The 25,423-nt window shown below is 36.1% G+C and overlaps 3 protein-coding genes across 5 annotated transcripts; all 3 read right to left on the bottom strand.

Annotated features, from left to right (window-relative positions):
- Positions 1 to 900: 900 nt before the first annotated feature.
- On the bottom strand, positions 901 to 11,084 carry ptdss1a (phosphatidylserine synthase 1a). The gene is made up of 13 exons (XM_032558919.1): positions 10,643 to 11,084; positions 10,139 to 10,230; positions 8,803 to 8,847; positions 8,585 to 8,709; positions 8,312 to 8,470; positions 7,957 to 8,108; positions 6,796 to 6,937; positions 5,183 to 5,295; positions 5,016 to 5,081; positions 4,434 to 4,533; positions 4,214 to 4,282; positions 3,003 to 3,069; positions 901 to 2,366 (listed from the first exon to the last, which is right to left on the bottom strand). Exons 1-13 carry the CDS (start codon positions 10,822 to 10,824, stop codon positions 2,281 to 2,283), a joined length of 1,398 nt encoding a protein of 465 aa, XP_032414810.1. The 5' UTR covers positions 10,825 to 11,084; the 3' UTR covers positions 901 to 2,280.
- A 1,677-nt stretch (positions 11,085 to 12,761) lies between these two features.
- On the bottom strand, positions 12,762 to 15,585 carry LOC116717396 (uncharacterized). Of its 2 annotated transcripts, none has more exons than XM_032558752.1 (7): positions 15,454 to 15,585; positions 14,214 to 14,379; positions 14,005 to 14,097; positions 13,854 to 13,910; positions 13,520 to 13,621; positions 13,319 to 13,435; positions 12,762 to 13,234 (listed from the first exon to the last, which is right to left on the bottom strand). In XM_032558752.1, the coding sequence occupies exons 2-7, from the start codon at positions 14,373 to 14,375 to the stop codon at positions 13,205 to 13,207; spliced, it is 561 nt and encodes a 186-aa protein (XP_032414643.1). In that variant the 5' UTR covers positions 14,376 to 14,379; positions 15,454 to 15,585; the 3' UTR covers positions 12,762 to 13,204. The 2 variants fall into 2 exon arrangements, with proteins under 2 accessions (XP_032414643.1, XP_032414642.1); XM_032558751.1 differs by lacking the exon at positions 15,454 to 15,585 and adding an exon at positions 14,460 to 14,650.
- A 3,340-nt stretch (positions 15,586 to 18,925) lies between these two features.
- On the bottom strand, positions 18,926 to 21,013 carry LOC116717397 (uncharacterized). Of its 2 annotated transcripts, none has more exons than XM_032558753.1 (7): positions 20,899 to 21,013; positions 20,652 to 20,817; positions 20,443 to 20,535; positions 20,294 to 20,350; positions 19,927 to 20,061; positions 19,716 to 19,844; positions 18,926 to 19,629 (listed from the first exon to the last, which is right to left on the bottom strand). In XM_032558753.1, the coding sequence occupies exons 1-7, from the start codon at positions 20,904 to 20,906 to the stop codon at positions 19,600 to 19,602; spliced, it is 618 nt and encodes a 205-aa protein (XP_032414644.1). In that variant the 5' UTR covers positions 20,907 to 21,013; the 3' UTR covers positions 18,926 to 19,599. The 2 variants fall into 2 exon arrangements, with proteins under 2 accessions (XP_032414644.1, XP_032414645.1); XM_032558754.1 differs by having other exon boundaries at positions 19,716 to 19,845; positions 19,961 to 20,061.
- Between the last annotated feature and the right edge of the window lie 4,410 nt (positions 21,014 to 25,423).

The raw sequence follows: 25,423 nt of genomic DNA, 5'->3' as shown, positions 1-25,423 counted from the left end.
TTGTTCATTAGAATTTGATTAATACTGTAATAGTTCATGACTTGAAAATTATACTGACCATCATTTGCATTGACCATTTAAGAAGATCTGAGAAAATATCGCTTGCATAATAATTTGGAACACGGTGTAATGGTCTGATCAGAAAAGACCAAAATTTATTTTTGTTATCTTACATGCAAAATGGTTATGTTGCATAAATACATCACTACACATCACCCTGTACACAGAGTTGTGGCAGCATCATGCTGAGGGGATTAAGAAAAACTACAATAGGATGACTTGTTTAAGCATGTCGATGTGTTAGGATGGTCCAGTCAAAGTCCAGACCAAAATACAAAAGAAAATTGATGCTTGCAGATGCTATTTAGCAAAACTGCTAGAGATGGATCCAAAACAAACTGAAGTTGAAATTATGAAAAGGTAGTTTTTATTAAACTTTGCCTCAGGGCAACTGAATACAAATGTATGCTAAACATTTCAAATGATTTGCATATTTATGCATTAATTTGTATTCATAAAGCTAAAACCCAAAAATATATACTAAAATGTGTGGTTGTAGGATAAAATAAAATGTGGAAAAGGTCATGGGTAGTACATATGTTCCAAGGCCGTGTAAATCCTGGTATGGGTCAGCCTTAGGAAGCTATTTCTGTATGACTTTCAAGATGTGCAGCTCGAATGAAATCTGACTCCAGACGGGCGGCGCTGAAGTCAGCAGGTCGAGGAGCACTTGCATCCTGCAGGGGTGTCCTTCAGAGCCTGAATAAGATTATTCAAGTTCCACGAGTGTTAAGTTAAAAAAAAACACAAAAAAAAGTAAAATCAGCTTTAAACATGTTTCTAATTCTTAATTTAAACTTAAGGAGGACTATAAAAAAAAAATACACAAAGATTGGAAAATAAAGAGGAAATGTAAAACATTTTAATATGTTGAATTTGTTTTTTCACAGTGAAACAAACAGCACACGTCATCTTCAACAGTAATGGTTTTGGCAAAATGAAATGTATATCCAGAGACATTGTACCATTTACAAAGCCTAATGTTGCCCGGGAGACCGTTTCACCGAGGCCAGCATTTGGATTGTCGAGGATACGAGAAATATCTTAGTGCTGAGATGATACTGATAGAACAAAATGACAACAAAGCTCCAACGAAGCTTTCCAGGTGAGAGTATTCAATAACAGAGAGCTTAGTCTAAATACAGACTGAGAAGCGTTAGGAATAAGAAATAATTCCTTAGTCTAAATACAGACTGAGAAGCGTTAGGAAGAAATAAATTCCATGCAAACAGGCACAAGGCGTGAATAAAAATGTTATGACAGTAAAAGACAATACTTGTGTTCAGGTTTAGATATTATAAAGACTTCTTTTTTCCTACTGTTGTAACATTATCCTATTGAAACACTTGATTTGACAGTCATGCAAAAGAAATGAACGGAGCGAGAAGGTTGGCAGGAAAAGAAAACCACCTGCACACCGACATGCAAGGGTCTGAATAATTGTCCTTCAAATATAGAAAAATTTAAAATAACATAGCAGCCACAGGCGGAGTGGAGAAAGTAAAGTCACTCTGGATCACAATAGTTCACATAATACTAGAACATTACGAAATGTACAGTATTTTCAGGGAAAAACTCCTGCAAAGTGCTTTAACCGTGTGCTTCTTTACAAAATGAACCTCAGCTGATCACGCTAACAAGCTAAAGCTGTCTGGCATGGAAATTCTGTCCACATTCAAGTATTAAAACAAATAAAAAGAGAGAGAAACATTTAGGAAATAAATCGATAATCAGTGAAGAATGCAAGTATCAAAAAAAGACAAAAAAACCCAACAAAACATACAGGCTTCAAATAAAGTGATTAAATCTTTAAAATGGCTTTTAACATTATGATACCAACTTACTGGCATTCAGCCAGATGAATGCCAACCTTCAGTGATATTGTGTTGTCACTTAAAAGCTACAATGGACATGCAGTCACAGCAACAGCCGCTTTTATTCTCTCACACGCCCACAGACTGTCTCGCTCTCAGTCACACACAAAGAAACCTGTGATTAGTGGTTTAGGAGTTTCTTGAGTACACAATGCGACGTGCATCTCTGTAGTTTGAGCCGCAACACTTTTCATCACAACACAGCAATCACCTGTTCATCCACTTCCTATTATCTGATGTCTGCTCTCCCCCTCTCCAGAAAGTGTCGGCGGCGGTGGTGGGATGGTGAAGTTTCAGGATCTTCTGCAGAAGGAGCTCGGATGTCTCGCGGCCTCCCCGGCTCAGCTTACTGCTGGCTGTCGATGCCATTTAAGGGTTTGTTTTTCCCTCTTCGTCTGATCATGGGGCTCTCACCGTTTGAGTCCATGTCATCTAAAATGTGAAGTTCAAACATTTAAAATAAATTCAGGTAAAAAGCGCATATTTACAGTTTTTGTAAGATTCAGAACATTTGACTAGAAAAAACAAAATAAAACTTATCAGGTTTTAAGTAATTAAGTAAGTGGGCCTCATCTATGTTTAATAGTTTGACTTTTGATTTTTGTTCCCCAGCTGCTCTGGCATCTGGAGTAAAGCACCATCTCAAAATCTGACACCTGGACTTTTCAAAGACCAGCTAAAGTATGTTAAATTACTTGCATAATTTTTAAAGCATAGTCTGTGAACACTTCTACCATTATCCTGTTTGTGTAAAGAAAATATAATTGCAGTTTTTATGCTTTGTTTGGCCTTTTAACCAAACTTAGTCATGGTTATGCTCAAACAAAATCATTAGATTAAAAAAATAATCCAAGTGGAGGATAGTCTGTAAAATACAATTTTTACTCAAACTCAATTTTACATTTTCCATACTTATCCAGACCTAGAAATTGGTAAAAGCAGATTTCATAACTTTTCAAGACTGTAAACAAACCCTGAATTTTTGTTCAGACACTAGGGGCCAGTGCTTTACAAAAAAAAACAAAACCTAAATGTTGTCACTGACAGACAACAGTAGAGACTCCGTACCTTTAAAATCCCCAGACATGTGGTCAGGAGACTCTGCGTAATTACTGTCTTCACACTCTGAAAGGCTCTGCAAGAGGAGAGGAGAGTAAAGACACATGACACACATTCCTGTAACAGAGCACACATCATATGTAACAGCATGCAACTGATCCTGCACAATGTTTCCAATAGACAAAGTAGACTCGACAAGACAAAACCTTAAAGTTTTGTACTAACAATAAGAGCTCAGTTACTGCCCTAGAGAAAATCTAACTACTACCATAAATGAATGATGGCAAAGTTTATGTAACAGAAGAACACAACATCCAATTGTTTTCAGCAAAGAAAAGAATCGTTTAGTTTTCAGAACAAGATATTTTGAAAGAAAGTGAAATGGAAATGTCACTGATCTTTAGCTAAAGCAATAGTAAATAAATAAAGAAGATATATTTTTCTTCACCGACCAAAAAAGTATCTCTATTTGACTTTTTCGCCCCAGGAAATGAAATAACTAGAATCTCGGCTTCAAATAAAGGAGACAACCCGGGTATTAACGACTGTCGCTGTTAGATTCTTGGTAAGGGTGCTCCAGATAAATCCTCATTTAATTCTTCACATAATGAACACACATTCAAGATTAAGACTTTGCCATCCCTACTTTTGGCCTGAAGATGAATTTCTCTGTATTTTTTACTTTACATTATTCTCACATTCAGACATGGACACAACTAGCTTACAAGCTATAGAGTGTTTTTGTAAATCCTGTTGAGATTAGCATGACATCACTTAAATTACATGAATTATTTTCCAAATTAATTAGAACATGAAGGAACCGACTAAGATAACCTTTCAAAGAGTTATGTAAGGAAAAAATATAGCTTCCTTTTACTGAGATAGTTCACTAAAAATGATTATAAGTGAACATTAAAGATGGTCTCCGGTGTGTTAAAGCTATAAGTTAAATTCGGTGCTTTTGAATGGTCTGTTAACAAAAGTTGTAAGTTCAATTCAATTCAGTTTATATACATAGCGCCAATTCACAACAAATGTCGTCTCAATGCACTAAATAAAAATAATTTGGAGCTCATTTCAGATATAACAAAAATATATCTTAACAGGAAGCTAACCCTGGGTGAAACCTGAAAGTCACTGTCTCTCTATGCCACACACCCTGCTTCTAAGTACTGGATAATAAAAACACACATTCCTGAATGTTGAAACAATAAACACACCTTTCCCCTTGGACCATATGTTTCTGCATACCACACCATCCCATACAGACACAGGAATGTAATGAAGGCCTGAAAACAGAAGCATAGCGCAAGCTGTCAAATAATTCAGTAACAGGCATTCATCTATAACAATAAGTTATTGAAAGTTATTTGATTGGTGGTTAAAGTACATATTTTTAAGCAGCAGTTGTGTGAAGTTGCACAGAAATCCTGATCTTACCAAACACAGCAGCCAGAGGACCACATAGAGGATCTGTGTTTTTGAGAACAAGTCCTGTCCAAATTTAATACACGCCAAGGCCTCTAGAAAGGCTATCGCCCTGCAAACAACAAGAGGGGAAAACAATCACGGACTGAAACCTTTGGCCAACCTGGAGGATATTTTTAGCTTGAACGAGGAGACACAAGGTCTCGGTCAAACATGTTTGGTGGATATAAAAAGTTTACAGACCCTCAGTTAAAATGCCATTATTTCTGATGAAAAGAACTGAACCATAATTTTAAAAAAAGTGTTAGATCTATTTCAAAATTTTATTTGACATATATCCTTCAAATAAAATAAAATAACAATTTTACCAGAAAATTTGTATTTTTTTCAAAATCTAACAACAGGAATCTGTGGGTCACCTAAAGAAGGTTTAGGACAGATGCTCTCATAATCTGATACCTTGGAGAAATAAAAAATAAAAAAATTAAAAGGAGGATATTTACTGCTGATTTTATGAGTTATCTCCTCTGTCTGTCTGCCACTATAGTCTTATTTTTATTCGACTAACGTTGCATATTTTCCATGAATACTCACCCAAAGACCCAGCACTGTGTCCCCACTCTCTTACACTGCGTATCTGTGAGGTATGCATAATACTGCCTGAAACAAAAAACAAACACAATGCAGGCATTAATTTATTTCACTAATACTTCTCAGCCTCTTTCTTGCCCCAGAGAAAAAGAAAAGTCGTAACAGCGTACCTTACTGTCGGGGCTGTGATGATACCAACGAACAGGATTCGACACCAGCTGAGAGCGTGGCTCGCGGGAAAGACGAAAATGTGTTTGAGGAAGAACGTGTTCAATTCTGTCAGCTGTGAGAAAAACAAATAAAGCTGATTTCAGTAACTAAGGCCGTGTGATCACCCAAAGAAAGCCTGTTGACAAATACAGTGTAGCTTCCAGACTTGAAGAAGTCTGAGCCATGCGTTGCCTGTGGCTAATAAAAAGATCCGAGAAACAACTGAAAACAAATTGCTGGTTTCTAATGACAAAACAAACGTGTCTCCTAATCTAATCTCGTTTGTTACAGTTGCAGAAGTTTTAGGCGTTTTAAGTATTTCTCTGACTAGGTCTGAACCGGTTAGCAGTTTCTCAGTATAAACAGGTTTTCGACAGTTATGGTTTCAAAACCACAAAGATTTACCGCTATACTGTCCCTACATTTGGAAATCTTTTACACAAAAGTCCAGTGAAAGTGTCTGGGATGAGTTGTCACCAGGTGCACAGAAGATAGTGTATTACTGTCCCTCCCCCACGTGTTGCTGCACACCTCTGGACAGTGGCGTGAAACAGAGTTTCATAAATGGTTTTACTAAATTAATTAGATCATGTTATACGTTTGACATAGTTGTATAAAATCAATCTACTCTGAAATGGTTTATAGGAAAGTATTGAGGTGACAATAAAAAGTGCACCAATGACTTAGTTAAAACTTACTTTTTCTTAACATGTTTATTGAATAAATATCCTTAAATATAACATTCCTATGAGTGGCGACAATATTTGTGGAGTGGTTTTTTTTTCTGAACTGTAAAAAGAATGAATAAAATACACCCCATCTTATTTTAATAACGCTAAACTTGCTATTTCAGGAAACATTTCTAAAAGGAGGAAATAAGTTTCGAGCAGCTACAAAGTAGACAGTTTTTTTTAATTTCCACCTACTAGAAATATGATCTTGCAACATGCTGACATGAGTGCAGAACAAGCATGGGTGTGGAAAACGACATTCAGTAGGGACTTTGTTCAAAATGTGGGAAATGTTTGTAAAGAAACAAGGGCTGAGATCTTAAACAGCTGTTGTATTTTATCCTCGGCATTTTTGCAGGGGTACCAGAAAACAAACCTGTCGGCAACAACAAAGCAAACAGTTAATCCAGAAGAGGATGTGAGAGAAGCCAGTCCACACTCTGAATGGCTGAATCAGAATTAATCTCTTAAAGTAGTTCTCAAAAAAGAGTCAGTCATCAGCATGCAATGCTTCAACTGGGTGTGTTACGAAAAGAAAGGCAGTTTTTTGCCAACAAAATAAAATCGTTAACATCACATTTAACAGCAAGAGGATAGAACATTTACTCATGTTCTCCATCCTTTGTTTTCTCATTACCGCAAACAGTCTCAGCCTTAAAGGATTAGCAGTCAATGTGTCGACGACAAGACACCTGTGTACTTAATGGATCCGTGAGGATTAGGATTTCACCAACAGACAAAGGAATCAGCTCAGCGGGGACTTAGCGCGCTGGATGATACCCGAATCGTCAGCGCTTCAGTCACTGTCGAGACGCCAGAGCAGGATTTGCCCGGTGACCCACCTGCCAGATGATCATGAACAGGTAGACGCCGGTGACCCGCTGCAGGGAGGACTTCGGATCAAGCCAGCGCACGTAGGTCCAGCTCGCAGGCGTGAACTGCAGAACGGCTCGCTTGATCTTCCCCGTGGTGGTGTGGATGTCCCTGATTGAGTGGGATAGAAGTGGGATTACACAGACTTACTGACAGATTTATAAAAGAATATTATTCTAATGCCTTCAGCAAGAGCAAACAGAACTAACGTCACAACACAAAGCATTCGGCTTCGCTTTTTGATTAATTTCTGGGATTATCTTTTAAAATAATTTCAGAATCCCATCTGTAATACCTTTATACAGGGGATTAAATTATACACAAATGTTCTAAAGTTGCAAAAGAAGCTAAATAAACAACATTAACAAGAAACACTATATACTTTGACAATGAAATTTGTTTCATTATCAAAAAAGAAACATTTTTGAGTTTGTTTTATTATTTATTAATGCCTTATACATTTGGATTTAAATCGAGTTGACTTATTCACAAACTCAGAAATCCTTTTTTTTCATCAGTAAACGCAGCATATGAATGCTTCCAGGTGAGAGCATCAACAATCTTTAGCATGGAAGTTGTTATTGGGTGGAAAAAAATAAGCTAGCTAGTTATTTTTGAGGTTTTTAAAAACAGAGTCAGAGGAATCACAGTTGTGTAGGAACATCCCAAAAACTGTCTGCAGTTCTATCAGCCTGCAAGAGAGAGCAGGACTTTCAGTTGATAACAGAAAGGCTGAGCGACATAAAAATTCAGTTGATAAGTTTCATCTTTTTGACGTTTCAACCTCTGTTTTGTTATGAATCGTTTGGAAATCTCAGTTTCATTTCAGTAATGCTTCCCTAAACAAGAGCTAATATACTGCGCTTAAGACAGATTAAAATGTTAACTTATTATTTATTTTGCCTTTTTTGTTTAAATATTACAAAAAATCTGTCTGTCTTAATCATCTGAAAAATACAGAGGAGATGTATTTCCTCGCTTCTGACATAATTAATGACGGTTCAACCTTTGTTATAGTTTTACAGAGAAATTAGAACGAACAAGAATCGGTACCAGGAAGTCACAGCTAAAAGACGAAACGCTGATGTGAAACGGCTGCTGATAAAATTCTGGGGTGTAAAAATTCATACTTAATACTGGCCCAGTGGTACGTCCTCATCTCCAAGAAGCGGCAGACGGTCATTCCGAGCCAGATTCCTCCTCCGTTACACAGGAGGATGTCCAGGATCACCTGGTCCCACCAGCACTCCGCAAAGTTGGGCAACAAATGCATGAAGAAAAGCTGTTAATTCAGAAAAAAAGGACAATTATTATTGGAGACCAGACCACGAGTATAAAATCTGAATTTAATATCTAATGTCAAACTAATCTGACTCTTGCTCCGTTACATAAACACATTACATCACAAGCTTTGGTGATTTAGACAGGCAGGCAGCCAGGAGCCTCACAGCTGTGGAGTTTTTATTGTTTGGAGAGTTTGTTTACCTCCGTGAGCTCCCAGGTGATACTGATGGTCCAGCAGAGGCCGTAGCTTCGGATGAGGAGGGCCTTCATGCCCCAGCCCCAGAAATGGCTGAACGCAAAGATGTCAAAATGGCTCATGATTCTCTCCCAGGTGATGACGTGGCAGTTCACTGCATACTCCTGCAGGCGATAACACAGACAGCCACGTTATGGCGATCCCCGCCAACGGTGGGAGCAGAAGGCAAATAGACGAGAATATCTTTTTTTTTTTTACTGTACGCCGTCGTCACAAACCATAATATCTGCCTCTCTCTTGGCGTAGCGCAAGTTGGGATCCAACCAGTACATGAGCTGCTTCACTTGCTGCCAGTTGAGGAAGATGATGAAAACCAGGAACAGAAAGTAGAGCACACTCAGACCTTAAAAACAGAAGAACATGACCTTCAGCAAGGAAAGAGTTTGTAATAAAAAAAATGTATTTTTGCTCTGAAATACTTTCGCTAGACACTCACCAAACACTATCCGCCATATTGCTGGATGCGGCCTGGTGAAAGGGCCTGAAAGCAGATTTATTAAGACAACATGTCAAATGATGGGAACCGATATCTGATTGAGCTAAGATTTACTGATTCACTGAGATCATAGTGGAGATACTTCACGGGTTTCATGCCAGCCTAAGCCTTGTACTAACAATAGACAGCAAGAATGACCCACTGACAGACGCTGTCCACGCCTGTGTTCAAATGTTCTGCTCTTTCCTCCTACACACAGGCAATTTCTGTACTACCTTTATTGTAAAAAAGCAGTTTTGAAACTAGATTAAGGTGATTACAATCAGCTTAATCTACTTATTACAATCACCTGCATAATATTTAGTAGATCTTCTGTTTTCAACCAAAAATTGCTTTGAGATGTCAAGGACTACACAAGGTCTGCGAAGGTCTGCTTTGGTATCTAAGAAAAAGATGTAAGATGAAAATCTTTTGACTCCGTTTTTATTATTAATCTATCCATGCATTGCTGAATCTTCAGTCAGATTTATACTGACCACTTTAAAAAGAAAAACGTACCACGCCATATTTTAAAGTAAGCAAAGTAAGGTACCGATTCCTGTTTTTGTGTAAAGTTACGCTCCAATAAAAGTAATGCCAGCTACATTAATTCCTCACTAAGATACTAAAGACAGTTAAAAAAATGTCAATAATTGTATCTGTTTTGAAATTCAATTGAAATCCTGTTAAACTCTTTCGCACGCACGGGCTAATCACGCCTCTGGTCCTCATAAATAATTAACGTATCGATCGAAGAGAAGCCATTTAAAAATTCTTTGTACAGTAGGTCCAATAAATTAGTCAACGATTTAACGGTCTGACACATGAAGGCAAATTAAGAGTTTATTTACTCTCAAATATTATGTTGGACTCCATTGTTATTTATTTTCAAAGGATTTTGCAGAAAAATCTTGTGCTAGGTTAAACCTCTGCTCAATAAACTAAAAGATTTTCCTGCACTTGTAGAAAAAAAAAAAATCATTATTTTATTTAATTGTAATCGTTTTATTGTGAAACCGGCTAAATTTTCAACATTGTCAGAAAACACACAAGGGATATTTTAGTAATTTACAGTCCGTAAAGAAATCAGGGTTGCCGTAAATCAGATCGGTGCATCTTTAGACAAGGACTTCAATCATTATGCTTGCAGGTTTCTTGCTTGCTTGCAGATGCATGAACTTACGTGACAAACTTCTCTCTCTAACTAATTTACAGCATTAATGTCTTCAATCATCCTTACTGACATTACTGCACAAAATAACATCCACAATTCCTGCGAGCTATGTTGTGCACTCACCATTGGGGAATGCCAAAACACTGATGACCAGGAAGAAGGAGATGACCAGGATGAGCCCCACCCAGACATTATTGTCAGGATTTCCATCATCTCTGCAGACAGGATGAAAAACAGTCACTAATTAATAACACTGAACTATGACACGCATTGCGTAACCATAGTTTATATTGCCTTTACTGCGGATATGTAACTCGGGCTCATAGATAACAAAACATAAACTAATATGGCACATTTAGCTAAAAATGCAATGTTATCACTTGTTTCTGCAATGTTGCAGCGAAAGAAAAACAACATAAGCTACACAACGCTTACTTTGTAGCCCATGTTTTATTACTTTAAAGATTTAAAAAAAAAAGATCATCCACGATGCTAACGATGAGAAAAGCTCAAGAGAGCACCACAGCTCGCTAGCTGAGCTTCCTGTATCCGAGCATCACTGACGCTAGGCTAGGCTAGGCTAAGCTAAGCTAAGCTAAGCTAGCGTTAGCGGCGGACTCCTCTCACCTTGCAAACGCGAAATACATCAAACTGAGCACCGTGCATGTCAGCAGCGTTATGGTGTGCGGTTTATAGAAAAACTCGATGGTGATATCCTCGACCTGCTGCTCGTTAATCATTCGGAAATGCATCCTGTAGTTGACATCATCTTTGCTCAACGTATGGGATCCGCTATACACGGACGCCATGGCAGGCAGGACGCGGCCAGCGGAGCAGGAGCGGCGGCGGCTCCTCACAGCGCCTGGGGCGACATGAGAAAGTGATCCGCAGCCACCAGATCAGACGAGCAGGCAACGAAAAAAATAATAAATAATAATTATATAAAGTTACATAACTAACAAGCAGAACGCGATGAGCTCAGAGAGGAGACCCGGTTCCAGGGAAAGCGTTCAGTTTAGGTTATGATGGGAAACTGAGGTGCTGCACAAACACAAAGCGGAAGAGTTTTGCTCGACCTTATCATTTATGTGCGAACGAGTAGCTGTGAGCGGGGGTGGGAGTTAGGGTTCCCGACAATGATCTGGTTCTTCTGACTCGTATCACCAATAAGAATCAGTTCTTTCGGCGTCCAGATGGCTCTTCACTCCAAATTGTTGCATGCATCTGGATAAATGATCAAAAATGTAATTCAATCCCTTAATTAGTTCAAACAGTTAAACTCATGAAGATTCTTTGTATGCTCATTTTGGTGATTATTATATGAGCCCAATGAAAAAAAGAGATTTTAAATAGAGGATATTTATGAAAATACGAGCCTTTCAGATGATTGTGAGGCAAAGCCCGTTCAAGAGTGTGATTCTTTGTGGCAGCCAGTCAGATGGATTATGAGCAGTCGTGATTTTTTTAAATCATTGTTTAAAGTGAAATTTGCCAGTTAATGAGTCCTTCAGATATTTTGCGCTTTGTCAATAGGAACATCTGTTTGCCACTCTTGAACCAGACATGTTAGAAGAATGATACATGGACTAAAGAGAAAAAAGGACTGGACTGTTGCTCAGTGATACAATCTACTCTTTCAGAAAAAACAAAAACTTTCCTTTTCATTTAGATATCAAGTACCCAAAAATGGAGATAAATATCCATATCCTTTGCTAAAACGTTCTGACCTTAATTGTTCAAGTGAGTCAGTACAGTAAGGTGGCTCAGTCATAACTGGCACATCAGGTGAGTTTTCAGCTGAAGGACTTTAAACCATGACAAATCGCTTTAAAAATCTACTTGAGTCACCGCTTCAGTTTCTTCAGGTGTAACATTAAACACAACGAGTCAATGGAATAAAGCAATTTATGAAATGAAGTGGAGAACAGATGTCTAAAACCGAACAAACAAAATTGTCTAGTTTTTTTGTTGTTGTTGTTGCTCACTCAGAACTTCTCACCAATGAAGATTTTTAGACAACTGAGCGAGATATAAAAGCTTTGAAAGTTTTAATAAAACGTTTTTCCTGGAATACAAACAGCGACTTCCAGGGAATGTTGAAAAAAAAAAAAAAACAGCCAGATTTGCTTTGTGTTTGTCTCCCTCTTGTGGCCACTCATGACTGCACATCTGGCTTCCGATGAGAATCGTCACCCAAGCTAGCAATTTTCTGAATATGTAGAAGTATAAATTTAAAAATATTTATACTTCTACAACAAATTTAATATTTAAATATAAATTTGTGTCTAAAATGTAAAAGTTTTCACCGTACTTTTGTAAATCTTCTCCCCAAACTTCCATCTGTACAAATGAACATTATGCATGCAGGGTTTATTGGTTTTTAAAAAAATAAACATTAAGTGTTCACTATGCACTTTCCCGTCTGTGCCTAAGTTATTATCTCATAAAAAGCAGGATGTTGTTAGTGTGTTGATCATAAATAAATAAATACATAAATAAAAGCAAACATAGAGTTAGAAGTGTTGTAGTCTCAACGTTCTCCATCTAATGGTCTTTAATTGTTTAGCTGTATGATAATCAAAAAATTATTAAAATAAATATATATATTATATATTAATATATTTGATAATATATTGCATTTACACAGTTTACTTATGTTCGAGAAATTAACAAGATGAGTCAGCAACACAATACGGTCAAACAGTTATTTTAGGTTTAAGAAGGTTTTAATAGTTACAGAGGGTTTTTTCTTTTTCTTTACATTTAATCTTGCAAAAGACTTATATCACTTCTCACCTTTCAAAACATAAAATTTCCCATATCCAAAATGAAGCTTCTCTATACATATTGTGCACTTTGAAGAAGTACAAACTTCTTTTGTTTTTGGAAAGGTTGAGCAAAACTTTAGGCAACCGTAAAATTGTTTCTGCTGCAGCATATGAACAAAAGCTTTTTATAATACATTACTATAATCAGCGGCCTATATTTATTAAACGAAAAGGCAGAAAGCTACATATTATTATGTACTACAAATTGGAATCATTGTGTGCTTTCAAACACACTTTCCTATTGTTTTTCTGTGAAGCAAAAAAAGAAAAGACAAAAAAGAACAAAATTTGCCAAAATCCTGTTACAGTTTAAGCACTACACAGGAGCTGATTATTCCTGGTTCTGCTCTGTGTCCATCATTCAGTCCTCCTGCTTCAAAATTATGATGGGCTGCAGAAAAACACAAAGCAAATGAATTACTAAGCATGTTCTGTCATATGTTTAGTAGACATTTATAAAAAATAACACACATACCAAGGTGTTGAAATGTTCTCTGCACACAGCTTTACTCTGCCAGTAGATCAAGAAGAGCGCCGTCATGCATTCAAAGACTAACAGAATTATGATCAGACCGGTAATTGTCATATAGAACTTCCACCATGAAGGAGAGAGTACAAACAAATACTTAGAATCCTGCAAAGCAACAATTGACTGAATGAAACATACAGTACTTACTTCATTTGTCCAAAGAAAATAAATCATCATGCAAATGTTCGAACCAAAAGCCGCCAGTGACCAGAAGAAGCTGAGGATGTTCAGGGAGAATGACAGCTTAGTCTGGAAAGTGGAATAAAGCTGAGTTAACATTCAGATAACGCAATACAAGATGCATCATAAGCTGTAACATTTTGGGTTATTAGAACAAACCAGTTCACAATATCATTTAGAGATATAAATGTAATATTCTGAAACAGAACAAAGATGTGCCAATAAAATTAGCTTTTGCCTTTTTTGAGGAACTCCTTCAATTTTTTATGCTTTCCTTAAAATCCCAGAATGTGTGACTTACCACATGCATGTTTGGACATTTCCCTGCAGCAAAGGACACCAACCCAGAGATCAAGAACTAACAAAACAAAACATCATGTTAACTGGGTAAAATTAAAACCACATCAGATAAACAGGATGTTTTAATTTGTGACCACTGGAAATGTTTTTACCACAAGACTTGGAGCACTGAAGATGATGATTACAATGTTTGAGGAGATGCATCCAAGAGTGAAAATAAACACACCACCAATTGCTTGGGCTGCCTAATTTAAAAACAAAGAAAAAGATATTAAAGAGAATACAGAAAAATGGCTGATGTTTTTTTTTTTTAGAGAAAAGATCATGCCTATGATTTACAGCACACGTCAGTGAAACTCACCCCCAGAGGTTTTGGCTTCCCTCGAACGACAAACACCTTGAAGTTGTCCCTGAACACACAGTGGAAGTTCTCTGGCATCAGCTGACCCTCCCGAATGTTCTTCAGGCTTCCGATTGGGATGGTGATGATCATTGACTCGTTGCAAATAAACGACTTCTTCATTTTCCTGTAAAGTCATAAAATGTTAATACAGCTCATGCTGCTGATAGTGATCAGTTATTACACTTTAAAAAAAATTGAAGGTACTGTGGTGGTGCAGGGGCAAAGCACCGCCCACATGTGGAGGCCTTCGTCTTCAAAGAGAACATGACAGACATTTGCCTGGTGACATTTGCAGCATGTCTTCCCCCTCTCTCACTACCCACTTTCCTGTATAATTACTGTCAAATAAAGGACACTAGAGTTAATAAAACCCTAAAAAATATTTTTGGAAAAAAAAAAAACATTTGAAAGTGGCTTAACTTGAAAATGAAAATTTGCCTGCTGCTTTGAAAATGCAATTAAAATCAACAAGATTGTTTTGGGTTTAACTCAGAAATTAAAGAGACAAGTTGTCTAAACATTGCTTGTTTGATTTTTTAGTTCTGATAGCTCACTAATCTTGAAATGTGACTTTTAACTTAATACTAGAATTTAAACCAAGTACTTATTTTACAATATGCAAAAAAAAAATTAATTGCCCTCACCTTGTTAAAGGAGCAAACATTCCTGTGTTTTTTTTAACTCACATTACAAGTTAAAAGAACTATTTATTTTACATTAGAATCATTTAAATTATTGTTCCAACTTCCATGAACAAAAATTCTGATCTGATAATTAATTTTATGCAACATCACAATGAATTCTGCTCAAATACATTTAGCGTGTCATGACTTTATCCTCAAGCTTCGCAAAATGATGGTTACATTAAAATGAACATTTGCCTTCGTAACACACAAGAGTTAAATCAACGTAACACACTTCCTCCTCACTCACTTCTCACTCTGGAAACATTCCTGCCTTTTTCTTCTTTCAACTTTTTAAGTGCTAAACTAAAAACTCTTGTTTCTTCAACTCCTGGAAGTTTGACAAAATTAATAAAAAGCTAACAGGACTTAGTGTAAGTTTATCTTTCACTAAAACACACATTTAGGTAAAAAAAAATAAATCTAAAACCTCCACGATTCATTTGACTTAAAGAGTAGAAGATAGTAGACACAACTAAATGCGGATCGAATGTTTTCTTTAAAGCCAGCTTTACCTTTCCGTTCTTCTTCTGCTCGATTTAGACTTGAAATTTGCAGCTTTCTCACACTTACCCAATGAGGAAATGACATTCAAAACCAACTATCTTCTCTTGGTAAACCTAACCTGACTTTAACCAGAAAAAAAACACACACACACACACACACTCCCCTGCTTTTGACCAAATTTAGTTGTTTTGCGGAGACGTGCGTCAGGTTGAGGAAGTTAATGTGGGTGAAGACCTCATGTGTGTCTTACGAAAATTAAAATGATGAGAAAATGATGAGAATCTTGCTGAGACAGAGAGCGAAATAGAGATCAAAGGAAACACGGTAAGATAAAATATCTTAAAATCTATTTCTTCATTAGACAATAGAAAGATTTCTTGAATAATTTTACTGTACAGGCAGGAGAAGTTTACGATTTTCAATATTTTCTATTTTTATATTTACTTAAATATGAATACATTTATATTTATTTATAAATTTATTTGCATGTTAAATTAGAAATCCACTTTCGGAACATAATTTTCCAATCAAATATCATTCTTTCTGGTAAAAAAAAAAAAAGTGTTTTACTTTTGTTGGTTGTGTCACACTTTTTGTTGTGCCAAAAATGAGTTAAATTAGGATGCTTTTTTTTAAAATCTGCAAATAAATTTTACAAATTTACAAATGGAATACTGTGACACTCACTTCTTGTTGGATTGTTTTGTTTTGCTCTGGTGTAGCACAATCTTTTTTGTAAAGTAAAAAAAAAACAACTTAAAATTTACATACCCTTCATAGTTATCCTACACATTTTTCTACTTAAAATATTTTGCAAGAATTATGAATGTGTGGACAAGCCTTTCTTTGAACTTAGATTGGAAAAGTTGACTTCTGCAAACTGTTGGTACCTCTCCGTTAATGACCGAACGACCCATACTGGCCACTGGAGTAACTTCAAACTGACAAAAGCAATAACAAAATAAAAATTCACTCAAAACTAAAAATCAAGTAGGTGCTTCTGAATTGTGGTTCAACAAAATTTAGCTACCTTTTGAAACAGGCCAGGGCAAAAACGACTCTACCTGTAATTTCATATTGTCACAGTTCTAACAGCTTGACTTGCTTTGGATTTGTCTCCCTCTTGTGGTCACTTGTGTCCAAGGGGACCCAACACCCAAGGTAGCAAGTTCCTAAATATGTATAAATTTGTCTAAAATGGTAGAGTGATTACCATGGATTTACAACTACCATCCCTCAAAAAACACGAAATGTTCTCTATGTTTGTACCTAAGTTATTATTATCCTATTTAAGACAGGAAGTGTTTTAGATCATAAGTAGAAAAATAAGTAATTAAATAAATAACACAGACAGAAAACCTGAAGTTACAAGTGTTGCTTTGCACAATGTAGTTCAGTCAATATTTTACACCAAGGGTGCAGAATAAAAGTCAGTATTTTGCATGTAATGAAAGCAAACATTGCGTTCAGGTTGAGGGAGTAGCAAAAGGTCTTGGTGGCATTCAAATAGAGACAACAAATAATTTACAAGAACGCTTAAAAAACTATTTATTGTATCCCTGTCTCCAAAGTCACCAAAGACAGGAATAGACACAGTAAATCTCCCTTGTCATTTAGTTATTTTGTAATTACATTGTTTGTTTGTATTGTTTTTCACATTTTAATATTTAACATACCAGAATGTGCAAGTAACTTTCTACTTTTGCCACTCTGATTACATAATTTTTAAGATATTAAATCACGTATTATGATCGAATAGTTACTCATTGCTTGAGCAATTTCTTTCCAGCATTTACATTTTTATTCTTTAGTAATTTCTTTGACAGCCACTTTTTACTTGTAGTTGAATATTACGTTGTTGGAGAAGTGCTGATTTAATATTTTTGCCATCTCTACCCCCATCTGTCTGTCTGACTTGGTAAGTTCATTAAACCCACTGTGTTTTTTTGCTCTGAAAAGTGTTTTGTCTGTCTCTGTCTCTGTCTGTGTCTCTGTCTCTGTCTCTGTCTCTGTCTCTGTATCTTGATATATCTGAAAACATATAGTGACATTCAGAATGACTTAATAATATTTTGCATACATTTATGTAGTAATTGGATTTGCTTCATATTTAATTTGATGTAATTAGTGATAACATGTATACTTTTGTTTGTAATTTCATTGTAATGTCTCTGCACAGGAATTTCTACAAATAAAACACACATATTAGCTGGAACATAGGCTTCTGAATCAGTGCATTGCCTTTCTCCTTCATGAGCTTCCTCCGTAAATCTTTTCTCTCTCTCAGACTCTGAAACCTTCTCATTTTACCTCTTACACTAACATACTTTTCTTTATTTTCATCTAGTTTTTCCACCTGTTGCTCTTCTTCAAACGTGTTCCTCCTGGTTTCTCTAAAATGTTTACTCTTTCAGTTCTTGTTTTCTCTTCTTCCTGGTCTTACCTCCATTTTTTGCCACCGAACAAGGCTCGTCTCTACTTTTAAATCCTTTTCGCTGTCGTCTGCAGTTTGCGAGTGTCACGTTTTCTTTTTAAATTGCTATTTCATAAGAAATCTATGACAAAATCAAATTGTGTGAATTTAGCACATTCACACAAGCACTTTTTGTCATTATTTATTTCCACAGTCTGACAATAAGTGTGCAGCATAGTTTAAATGTGTGACCACATTAATGTGACATTGTTCTTACAGAGACATCGGTAAAACAGCCCTAATTATTTATTTTTTTTTGTATTTCAACAAGTTTGTTATTGTGTTTATTGTAAGCAAAATTAGTGGGATCTGCTAAAGCTCCTAAAAATCACACTGTCTACAAGCCAAGAAGAGACGTATTAAACCGCGACGATTCTTCATCTTCGACAAACATTTGATTCATTGCTCACTTAGTTGGACTTTAACTTTGTGTATTAAAACATTACTTGGAGAACTCAGTTGCTCCACTCTGCTGGGCTGCAGACAGACCGCCTCAATAATTTCAATTTCAGCAGCGTGTGCGTCCCCAAAGCGGGAGACGGCACAGGGACGTAACTGAGTTTTATTTAGTATAAAGCTTAATAAAGCTAAATTAATTTAAAGGCTATAAGAGACTTCTGGGGAAAAAAGAGTTTAGTTTTTGTGCATGGTTAAATACGTTAGCGGGGCAGTTGCCTTCTTTTCACCCTTTGCAGATCTGCCCCTGTATAAACAAATACAATATCTTTTTTCAGTTGAACAAATGACAGTAATTTATTCTAAATATCAATCAAATTTAACAAATGCCTATTGGTAGTATGTTGCTTATATATCAAATATTTTTATGTCCTTTTTTTTAAATCTTTTTATGTTCAGTAAGAAGACAAACAATTAGCAAACCACCCACATTCAGAGATGAGTTGATAAGATGATTTACAAACAGGAACATGAACAAGCAAAACGCTCAAGGTTTTAGATTTTTTTAATAGTTACGGAGTTCGGTATTCATTTATTTATTTTACCACAAATAAGTGAAAATTATTTATTTCAAACCTGATAGAAGTATAAAATCACACACAAGAACAAGGAATGCAAAAGATACATACATTTTTGCACCACGATAATCTTAACATGCTCAAAAAGTTGTAGGAAGAAGTAAGAAACTTGAACTCTTACCCCACAAACTCATAACACATTATAAAATCACCCTCATTATAAAATCAAATAAAAGACATTTAAAAAAAGTAAACGTAGGTTAATTCATTTTCCATTTTTTCTGGATATACATATGATCAAATATATACATCCATACACCCACACACACTCAAATGCGTTAGCCTCAGTTTACATATACACATTCTGCTAACTGTCACCCATATTTCTATATCTTGTGAAAATAACCTCCTTATATTTTTCCTTTTACATTGTATTAAATTTTGACTTTAACTCCTCATTTAACTTGTTCCATAATTTTACCCCATGAATTGAAATACAAAAGGAACTTTACAGAAGCATGCTTTCTAAAGCGTACTGCGATTATTAGCAGTGATGTATTGGAATACACCTTATCTTCTTTTAAACAGACTTTCCTGTTATTTGCCTTTGAGCAACAAAAAAACAAAGAAACAAAGAAAGTTTAAGGCAGCAAAATAAAAACGTACACAGGAGTTGATTATTTCTGGTTCTGCTCTGTGTTCGTCATTCAGTCCTCCTGCTTCAGCAGTATGATGGGCTGCAGAGCAAAACAAAGCAAATGAATGACTCCACATGTTTTCATATATGTGGCAGAGAAACTAATGAAGAAAACAACACACATACCAAGGTGTTGAAATGTTCTCTGCACACAGCTTTACTCAGCCAGTAGATCAAGAAGAGCGCCATCATGCATTCAAACACCAGCAGAGTTATAACCAGGCCAATAATTCCATAAGCTATCCTCCAATGATGCTAAATAATGTGGACAAACAAATACTTAGAATCCCGAAGAGCAACATTTGATAGAATGAAACACATTAATTTTGTGCTATACCGGGTCAAGTTGAGGAGGTGAATTAAACACGTGCGGGTCAAATGGATGACGTGAATTAAAGATGTTCACGCAGAAACCAAAAGCCACCAGTGACCAGAAGAAGCTGAAGATGTTCAGGGAGAATGACAGCTTGGTCTGGAAAGTGGAATAAAGCCGAGTTAACATTCAGATAACGCAATACAAGATGCATCATAAGCTGTAAAGTTTTACATGAAGTTAAACCACCACACCATTTAGAAACATTATATATGTAGAATTGAAATGAACGCATTATTCTCAAGGAAGTTGTGCCAAAAAATAATCACTCTTTGTCTTTTCTTAGAGGAACTCCTTTTAATGTTTTTTCATTATAATTCATTTGACTTACCACATGCATGTTTGGACATTTCCCTGCAGCAAAGGACACCATGCCAGAGATCAAGAACTAACAAAACAAAACATCATGTTAACTGGGTGGAAATATAACCATATCAGATTAACAAAAAGGCTAAATATAAGCATTTCAAATATTTTTACCAAAACACTTGGAAGAGTGAAATTGTAGATCCCCATTGATGGCAAAATCCACCCAAGAGCGAAAATAAACACACCAGCAATTGCTTGAGCTGCCTAATGAGAAATTTAATTATACAAATAAATAAGTAAACAGAACAAAGAAAAATCTGCGGATTCTTTTGAGAGACAAGCGCGTGATTTAATTTACAGCACAAGTCAGTGAAACTCACCCCCAGAGGTTTTGGCTTCCCTCGAACGACAAACACCTTGAAGTTGTCCCTGAACACACAGTGGAAGTTCTCCGGCATCAGCTGACCCTCCCGAATGTTCTTCAGGCTTCCGATTGGGATGGTGATGATCATTGACTCGTTGCAAATAAACGTCTTCTTCATTTTCCTGTAAAGCCATAAAATGTTAATACAGCTCATGCTGCTGATAGTGATCAGTTAGTAAAGTTTCCACTGATGCCAGCTTCACCTTTCCATTGTTCCTTTGCTCGGTTTAGACGTGAAATTTGCAGCTTTGTCTCATTTGTCCGAAGAGGAAATGACCTCGAATGTCAATTCTCTTCGCTCGCTGACTCCCCACCTTCATGCAACACCCCCACCATCTCTCACAACCACAAGAAGCCTTGCAACCAAACAGACTTAGAAAAACACACACTTTTAAAAGGTGAGACTGTTCATGCAGAACGAGTTTGTTTCTGTAGAGTGCTTCTTTTTCAGTAAGAGAAACATAAAAAAGTGCAGAAAGTGCAGAGTTTGATTAAATGAAGCAGTTTTGCAGAGAGGAGTGTCAGGTTGAGGAAGTTAAAGTGGGTAATGACCTCATGTGTGTTTTAGGGAAGTAAAAATAATGTCTGTAGAGTGACGCCTGGCTTGAGACAGAGAGTGAAAAAGATTCTGCTCGAGTGAAACTCGGTAAGTTGTTTTCTAGAAAAAAATTCTCCTAATTAAATGGCTGAGAGATTTCTTGAATTTTATATAACAAGCAATTTATGAGTATAAAATATGTATCTTAGTTATCTTTTTTGCAAGTTTAATTATGAAACTATGTTGCAAATTTTGTGATGAAATATTGTAGCATTAACAAGTTTCTTTTTTTCTGGTTAAGAGTTGTTCTTAGTTTTTAGTACTGTTTTTGTTTTGTTTGTTTTTGTTGTTTTTTTTGTTTTTTTTTATATCAAAAATGATCTAAATTAGTGTGTGAATTTTAAGCATTCTTCATAATTATCCTTTTAACCAAAGCCAACAATAATATAAATGTCTTCCTATTTTAAATTTTGTAAGAACTCCGATGCAAAGACAAAATTCTCTTAGGATTAACCACATAAAAGTATTTATCATATCGACCTTACGTAAATTAGTCAAGTCTTTTTTTTTCTTAAATCTGTCATACTGGAGTGCACGATACAGGAAGATCTCGATGAATTAGAAAATGTTTGAAAAGTTTGTTGATTTTAATATTTCAGTTTAAACAGTGAAACTCTTATATTATATTACATTGATTAATCAGAAAAAGAGTGATATTTATCACCCACTTTCTCAATTAGAGAGGAAACAAAATGTGATGCCCATGCAGAGTTTGTCCTTAAGCCTTGGCTTCAGCTCATTTGACATAAATAACTGCATCAGTCAGTGCAGAATGATTTGGAGGCGATGAGCTTGTGGCCCTGCTGAGGCGTTAAAGAAGCTCTGGTTGCTTTAATAGTGGCCTTCAGGTCATATACATTGTTAAGTTTGGCGTCTTTCTTCTTCTGGGATTCCATGGTCAATAAAGCAGGTATTGGTGCTTTTGATGAATAAAATCAGCACCTTGAGAGGATTTGTTAGCAAAGTGAAGCATAAAGTCGTCTAAAAGTTTCTACTAGATGGCTGTGCTGATGCTGAACTTGACACAACACAGTGAGCGGAGAGCTGCGGATGACATGACTCTCCCTGACATCACTGATTGCGGAAACTCCACTCTGGATTCAAAGCATCAAGGATTTTGTAGATGTTTTTGCACTCGTCTGACAGATTCTGGGACATTGATTTCCTCCATTCTTTTTTAAAGGTTTCGTTGGCCTTTATTTGAAAGTAGTTCAACAGGAAAGAGGGTAATGAGGGAGGGGAAGACATGCGGAAAATGTCACCAGGCCAGGAATCGAACTACCACGAGGACTAAGGCCTCAATAAGTGGGTCGTGTTTTGCCCCTGCGCCACCACAGCATCCCGTCTGTTGACCGTTAAGACTGTGCAGGACACAGCATAATATTTCCACCTTTTAAATAATTGTTTTTTAGTTTTTGTAACATTAGTCACATTTTTCACTTTTCAGAAAACACAAACCTCAAAATTAACAGCAATAAATATACTAAATTGCTCAGTTTTTTTATTTTTTTTTAATCTGTCCTAATATGTTTGATTATTTAAATGAATTTCTAATGTTGTACTTTACTGAAGTGTAACTTTACCTGCAGTTTTTCAGGACAATCTGACAACATCTTGAAGTTGTAATTGTCATTTTGATAACACTGCTAAAATGAAACGGAAGCACATAAATAGAAAAATTGGAGGCACCGCATGGCGTAGCGGTAGAGCGGACCCATTTATTTACAGAGTCTGTAGTCTTTGACTAGGCCGTCCTGGACATCTTCTCCTTTGCCATTCCTGTCTGGCAACTGTCAAAAAAGTAAAAAAAATAAAATAAATAAAAACTTTTAAAAACAGCACTGTTTATATAGGTAATTATGAGTTTATTTCTTTAGGTTAAAGAAGCACCATGGCCTCTGCTGATGTAGACATGGACATCCACGAGGAAGATGTGCCACTGCAAATGGGAAGGAGACAACCTCCTCCGCCGCCGAGTCAGATCCGATATTACCAGGCTTCAGAGATGCTGCCGGAAAAAAAAGGTCAACTGCACGACCTGCTACAGAAACAACCAGCTGTGTTGGGGGTAAGAATGTGGAAAATAAGTTTAAAAAAACAAAAAACAGTCTGCTCTTTTTAAATTATAGTCACACAGAAACGCCTTATACGACCATAACCAAATCTGGCCAAATCTGGAAATTTGATAATGTACCAACAATCTCATACACGTGGTTTAAATAGACACTAAAGGTCACCAGCTTTACCTGTGTTTTGTGCACTTCTGGTTATCTGCTGAGTATTTAAAAAATAGAAAATTTGTCTGGACTCATGATGGACCTCTGCACGTTTCATCCAGTGCTGCGCTGGCGTTGCAGGATTTTGAGCCGAAAGGAGACATTTCAAAAGTTCTGCGGGAGAAAACAGTAAAACTTTATAAGAAAATGATATAAAGAAAAGTAGACTTTTAAGCAATGATGTAGCAACAACTAATGTAATAATAGTCAATAATTTGATAGTTCTGCTAATTTAAATGCAATAAAGCCAATAGCATAATAACTTCACAGTAATTGTTTTTTTTAAAATCAATTACATAAGAAATGGTACAGTTACTGGTCAGTATACACTAAGTAAACAAATGATCACTATTCTCAACATTTCAAACTATCAAAAATAATTTATGTTAATTAGTTGAATTTTATTCCTTAACATATGGAATTATACATGAAAACATCTAAGGAACTCCACAATATTCTAAATAAATTTCTGTACAAAAATCCATCCAATACTTTATTTAAAGAGGTAGTGCAGCAGTACAGTATATAAAGGTAATATATGTAGTTCATAGTAATACAGTGAACATCAATCAATCAATCAAATTTTATTTGTATAGCACATTTCAGCAGCAAGGCATTTCAAAGTGCTTTACATCATTACAAACACAGAATCACAATGCAACATAGAATCAATCATTAAGTCAAGTTACATCAATAAATTTGTAATTGATTACATTTCAAATACAATCCTAAACAGGTGGGTTTTCAGTTGAGATTTAAAAGAAGTCAGTGTTTCAGCTGTTTTACAGTTTTCTGGAAGTTTGTTCCAAATTTGTGGTGCATAGATGCTGAAAGCTGCTTCTCCTCGTTTGGTTCTGGTTCTGGGGATGCAGAGCAGACCAGAACCAGAAGACCTGAGAGGTCTGGAAGGTTGATACAATAAAAGCAGATCTTTAATGTATTGTGGTGCTAAGCCGTTCAGTGATTTATAAACTAACAACAGTATTTTAAAGTCTATTCTTTGAGCTACAGGGAGCCAGTGGACTTGTTGAATGCTTATGTTGACTATGAAAAATAATTTACCCATTGTTATATAAAAATTGCAAAAGAAAAAATAGGATTTTCCATTTTATTCTCACATTATCAGCTGAAGTAATGACTTAAGCCTTTAGCACAGCTTTTTAATGTAATAACGTGACACATTACTGACATTGGTGCAAAATGATTATTACCTTGTTGGCAAGTATAATGTTATCGGCTGTTATTGCATTATCGGTTGCTATGAAAGGTTAAAATAAAAAAAGGAAGTGAATTAGCTACAACTGTCAGAAATATTTCCCAGGCTCTAAAAAAAGAAGAAAGCATAAATAACTTTAGATGACACACAGGATTCTAAGAAATAAGTCTAAATGTCACATTAAAGAGACACTATCTGATGCCTGGTCAGGAGAAAACTGACAGCAAGATGGAAGGAGCAGGTTAGAAAATACTGAAGAAAAATGGGATGTACTTGGCAATCCCTGCAAAACAGAGAAGTCAACCTTTCCCTGAGGTACCGCAGCAAATAAATGAAGGTTTTGTTGTCTGTCCTGCTCAACCTTCTAATGCCTGTTTCCATCAAAACAGACTAAGAACTTTACCAGTTTTCCAAAAAGTCATCAAGTTGTCATTGATGTCAAAGCAGGCAGTACCAAAAACTGCTTATGTACGTTTTTGATCAGGTTTGATTGGTTGACAACTTATAACTCTATAAAAGTTGCTTGAAAATTCAGAAATAGTGCCAGTGAGGTGAACTTAGATCATTGAGCTCAACAGACAAAAGAGTGTTACAACAGTCTGACAGCCAATACATCACGTACCAGTAACAGCTGGAGG

The sequence above is a fragment of the Xiphophorus hellerii genome, chromosome 3, assembly GCF_003331165.1.
Source record: "Xiphophorus hellerii strain 12219 chromosome 3, Xiphophorus_hellerii-4.1, whole genome shotgun sequence".
Classification (NCBI taxonomy): domain Eukaryota; kingdom Metazoa; phylum Chordata; class Actinopteri; order Cyprinodontiformes; family Poeciliidae; genus Xiphophorus; species Xiphophorus hellerii.
Note: the sequence above shows the minus strand (reverse complement) of the source record. Positions and strands in the feature narration are given on the sequence as shown.

Coding starts and splice junctions, on each gene's coding strand:
- ptdss1a (XM_032558919.1), bottom strand. CDS start 10,824: ATGGCGTCCGTGTATAGCGGATCCCATACGTTGAGCAAAGATGATGTC. Junction 3,070..4,213: donor CATATGGTCCAAGGGGAAAG/GTGTGTTTATTG, acceptor CTCCTCTTGCAG/AGCCTTTCAGAGTGTGAAGA. Junction 2,367..3,002: donor CATGTCTGGGGATTTTAAAG/GTACGGAGTCTC, acceptor TTCACATTTTAG/ATGACATGGACTCAAACGGT.
- LOC116717396 (XM_032558751.1), bottom strand. CDS start 14,530: ATGTCTGTCATGTTCTCTTTGAAGACGAAGGCCTCCACATGTGGGCGG. Junction 13,622..13,853: donor AATGTCCAAACATGCATGTG/GTAAGTCACACA, acceptor TCCACTTTCCAG/ACTAAGCTGTCATTCTCCCT. Junction 13,436..13,519: donor ATTTTCTTTGGACAAATGAA/GTAAGTACTGTA, acceptor TCATGGTGGAAG/TTCTATATGACAATTACCGG.
- LOC116717397 (XM_032558753.1), bottom strand. Junction 20,062..20,293: donor AATGTCCAAACATGCATGTG/GTAAGTCAAATG, acceptor TCCACTTTCCAG/ACCAAGCTGTCATTCTCCCT. Junction 19,630..19,715: donor GAGAACATTTCAACACCTTG/GTATGTGTGTTG, acceptor TTTGCTCTGCAG/CCCATCATACTGCTGAAGCA.